This window comes from Apis dorsata, unplaced genomic scaffold (genome assembly GCF_000469605.1).
Source record: "Apis dorsata unplaced genomic scaffold, Apis dorsata 1.3 scaffold_293, whole genome shotgun sequence".
In the NCBI taxonomy this organism is placed as follows: Eukaryota; Metazoa; Arthropoda; class Insecta; order Hymenoptera; family Apidae; genus Apis; species Apis dorsata.
Genome location: NW_006263568.1, coordinates 2,261 through 6,873, shown reverse-complemented (window position 1 = coordinate 6,873; position 4,613 = coordinate 2,261). Strand labels below are relative to the sequence as shown.

At 22.0% G+C, this 4,613-nt stretch overlaps 1 protein-coding gene and 1 long non-coding RNA gene across 2 annotated transcripts; one reads left to right on the top strand and one right to left on the bottom strand.

Annotated features, from left to right (window-relative positions):
* Positions 1-2,124: 2,124 nt before the first annotated feature.
* LOC102676332 (bursicon) lies at positions 2,125-3,917 on the bottom strand. Its single transcript, XM_031511195.1, has 4 exons — positions 3,848-3,917; positions 3,545-3,711; positions 2,753-2,878; positions 2,125-2,372 (listed from the first exon to the last, which is right to left on the bottom strand). Exons 1-4 carry the CDS (start codon positions 3,864-3,866, stop codon positions 2,223-2,225), a joined length of 462 nt encoding a protein of 153 aa, XP_031367055.1. The 5' UTR covers positions 3,867-3,917; the 3' UTR covers positions 2,125-2,222.
* LOC102676231 lies at positions 2,566-4,056 on the top strand. The gene is made up of 3 exons (XR_421994.2): positions 2,566-2,890; positions 3,551-3,718; positions 3,901-4,056. It is a non-coding gene; the product is annotated as an uncharacterized LOC102676231 (long non-coding RNA).
* Positions 4,057-4,613: the final 557 nt, after the last annotated feature.

Genomic DNA, 4,613 nt, shown 5'->3' with positions numbered 1-4,613 from the left:
ATATAAATACATATAAAAGAATATACATAAAATGAAATAGGAAATTTGAGTGCAGTTATGAAAAATTATTTTCATTTAATTCTAGAAAACAATTCTCTACATTATTTTTTGTCTAATGTTTTTCATATCAAACATATTTTCATTTATAAATTATAATTATTAATTAATACCAAGATATTCAGATTTGTTACTCGGTTATTAGCAAAGTTTGCCATTTATATTTTTTATGGACTTTCTGCTTTGTTAAAGAAATAAAAAAATACCATGTATATTGTATTTGACTCGCATGAAACACATGTACGTTTAAACTTGTGTTTGTACATTTTCCATGTATATACACATGGAAACATACAATGCTACAAAATTATAATTATATCTTTGCTTATAATAGAAAGTCTATATTTCGTCTTTAAATTTTTATACGATATATGTATCCTTCATCGTGATTTCTTGATACGATTATATGTTTATTTTCTTCATTGTATCTTATCATCATAGTATATAATTTACTTGCATTCCAAATGCATATATTATGTTTGATAATTCAAAATTAATTGCAGGATATTTAAAAAATCCTTTTATTACATTTTTATCAATTATGTAATAGAAAGTTTTAAAATATGAAAAGCTACATATTTTTTTTAATAAAACGAGAACAAAACAAAACTAGAAAGAAAATAGAAAGGATGAGAATGAAGAAAAAATTACGATCATCGTTATTCCTTTTTTCACACTGTAAAAATGAGATATACTGAAAAGTGTGAATGAGTTAAGGATTAGTGATTTAAATTTGTCTCCTTGAAAGATTCCATTCTACTCCAATAGTAGAATGTTTCATTCGATGGGATAAAAACATGAGATGCACTTGAGACGCAGTAAATAAAATTAAAATAATTTATATATAATTAAAGAAAACGTTGTTGGAAACATGTCGATAAATGAATTACAAGAAAAAAATTATCGCTGTAAATATTTAATAAGTAAATATTGTAAGAGAATCGATTAGATTGCAAAAATAGAGAAAAAAGACAGCATTGTTATTATGCTGCTTGGAAATGTTGCACATGCATGCGACGCATCGTGTCGATAATTCACGTACGAACACGCACGTATATCGCAATTTATACATATATTTGCGTGTGCTTACGTTTATATTAATATACATATACAGAATATAAATAAAATATCACTAAAAATTCCAAAACACAATACATAAATACATACTTCTATGATAAATCATATCTATACAAAAAAAAAAAAAAAAAAAAATAAAAAAGAACTCCATGTCAAACTGTTGTTGATTATTTTCTCGAATATATGCCTGTCGATCATGCGCTGAAGAAAATCGTTAATTAAATCAGTAATCTATATTACTGATTTAAAAACATGATATACAAATTACATACATACACTTCTATGATAAATCATATCTATGCGAAAAAAAAATAAAAAAGAACTCCATGTCAAACTGTTGTTGATTATTTTCTTGAATATATGCCTGTCGATCACAACGCCGAAGAAGTCATTAATTAAATCAGTACTTTATATATTTTTTGTAACACTTCATATACAATATTGTTTCTATAATCTTAAATAAAATACATGTAATACTGAACAAATTATATAAATATATAAATCTTACTGAAATTTCAACATTAATATCTGATGCATTTGAAATTAAAAAGATGTAGATATATATCTACGTATATATATATATATATATATTGTATACTTGACAGAATAATTTACCATAACATTAAGATGCAATAATTATAATCATACTGTAACGTATTACATAAATACGCATTTTTAAAAACACTAAACGTGTAATCCTATATTGTATATTTATTACAATGTAGTTATTTTATATGTATGTAATATAATTGAAATTATTTATAACAAAATAATAAGGCTTCTAATGTACATCCACCAAAACGTTAATTAATTTTTACAATTAAACTATTTTTCATTTTTTTTAACTAAAAAATATTAAGATGACAAATAATATGTGACTTTCAAAAGATTTCTATCATACAAATTATTTAGTAGAAATAAAACCGGTATTTTTAAATATCTATTATTTTTATTAATTGTTTTATAGTTTTACTTTATCCATAATTTTAGTGTTTCATGTATACAATAAAATATTTCTTATTTTTAACATTTTTATTCATTTGTTATAATAATATATAATTGTTATGATACGAAGTTAAATGAAATAATTATTGCAAATCAGAAGATCGTCTGAAGTGTGCTGAGGTCGTAAACGGACCTTCATCGGCAAATCCAGCGATCTCTTGTGGGATAATAGCATATTCTTCTACACTTGTGCACGGTCTACACATACATTCTAAAGGTGCTTTGGTAATTACCTGTTAAAGAATAATTAACCATAAATTCATATAATGTATTATATATATATAATTATAAATTTAAATCATTTTATATAAAAATATTCTCATTTGATTTCTTATAGTGTTTGTTATAAAATATAGAAATAAATATAATTTTATATTTATAAATTATTCTTATAAAATAATTCAATTCAAATCACGCGCGATATTCATTTTCTGATGTGCTTCCCACTGGTCGGTTAGACGAAAACAATATGGCTGCGGGAAACTCGTGGTGTCAAAAGTTTTGTTCCTGATTTTATGATTCTTAAGTGATTAATTGATCGACGCTTTATTAGTTTTTAATATTTGTTCAAAATGTTCCAAATTTTATGATTAATTCAGAGCAATAACTTAACCTTTCGGAATTTTTTTTCGCCTGGTTTGGCTCTCGGACAAAATAGTGATACACTGGCCTCTCTTTCGCCGCTTTCTTGACAACACATGCAGCTTCTTTCCATTTGCCAAATTTTTGATCCAGACACCTGTAGAAACAGGTACGAATAAATAGATATTTATGTAAATTCATATATATAAATATATATGAATTTGAAAATTTTGTTTTCAAATATATAGTTAAGTTAACGTTGCATAAAATACAATGGCATCTAACAATTATAAATATATAAAACTGATGTCTATATGTTTATATGAATTCTAAATAATGAATAATGGAAAATATTTGGAATTTTTACATATATTTAATTATTAATGGAAAATATTTTAGTAATAAATCTTACAGTTTATTATTCAAAATTATGTAATTACATAGAAGATTGAAACATTATAAAAGTAATTATATGGCAGAAAAATTTTAATCTTAAATATTTAAATAAATTTAAATTATTTTAATATTAAAATTAATTAATATTAAATAATGTATATATTATATTATGTATATATAAATTTATATACACAAGATTTATAAAAATATTAATATAAATAATATTTTTATTTATTTTGAGTAATAATACAATTAATTGAATAAAAATACAAAAAATTAAATAAATATACTTTAAATATGACTATTGTTTTTGTTAACCAGTACAAAGAAGATTCATAAATTTATCTATAAAATAAAAATAAGATACAATATTAATAAGATGCAATATATTTGTAAATATATTTATATATTTATTCATATGTATTACCTGTAGGTAACTACTGCAACGTCCTCTACATGCATAACTGGGAATTGGTTTTGGAACACATCCAGGATATTGTAAAAAGTGGATAACTGGAGTTGCTTGACATTCATCAACACCTATAATTGCTTTCGCTGTTTCATTTAGCAGGCATATTAATACACTGGCACCTACTACATAGTAAGTAGAATTATATAAAATTACATTTTTATTTAATTTATAGTTAAAAAATCAAATTATTTCATTTTTTTTATTTTTATTTAAAGTTTTTTTGGATTTTAAATATGAATATTATAATCTTTTATTTACCAATATGATAGAGCAACATAATGTTAGTAATAATAGGATACTTTTCCTCCTAGATCTAGTACTTAACTGTGCTTAAAGATTGTGCGCTCTATCCTTTTATACTCTGTGGGTAAGCATGTTTCTCCCCTTCTATGATTGTGTTATGTTATAATAACACAAATAAAGGGATCAAGTATATAGAAATGCTATTAAAGAATAAGTGTTTCCTTTAGATATTGATTGTTCCATATTTATTTTCATGAGAAAACATTTTCATTAAATATCTTTACATTTTTTATAAAAAATTATTCTGATAAAATTGATTATGAAAGACATTGCATATAAATTGATTAAAATTAAAGTTTATAAACCAAAAATTGAAATTTAATTTTCTACATTATTTTTATTATGCTTTATTATATATTATTATATATTTTTTTAATATAATAACTTTTTAATATAATAACTTTTAATATAATATATTGATCGTATATGATTTTCTGAATGTAATTCTAACATATATATAAAAATTATATTTTAAAATATGGATTATTTACTAAAATATTAGATTATTTATTATAAATATTTATTATAATTATGTATAAAAAGCTATATTAAACATTTTCTTTTCAAATCAACTGCTTAGATAATATTATAAATGATTTTTTTATTGGAATTATAAATTTTCAAAAATAATTTGTTTATCTAATTAAAATTAAATTAAATTGATATAAGAACAATGATCATAATAACATATAATTATAATATTTTAGTTTAAATAATGAAA

Bases quoted from the DNA above. Each gene is read 5' to 3' on its own strand.
- LOC102676332 (XM_031511195.1), bottom strand. The intron at 2,879-3,544 runs GTAATACATATG...CTGTTTCTACAG, and splicing joins GTTGCAGTAGTTACCTACAG to GTGTCTGGATCAAAAATTTG. The intron at 2,373-2,752 runs GTTAAGTTATTG...ATTCTTTAACAG, and splicing joins GCGAAAAAAAATTCCGAAAG to GTAATTACCAAAGCACCTTT.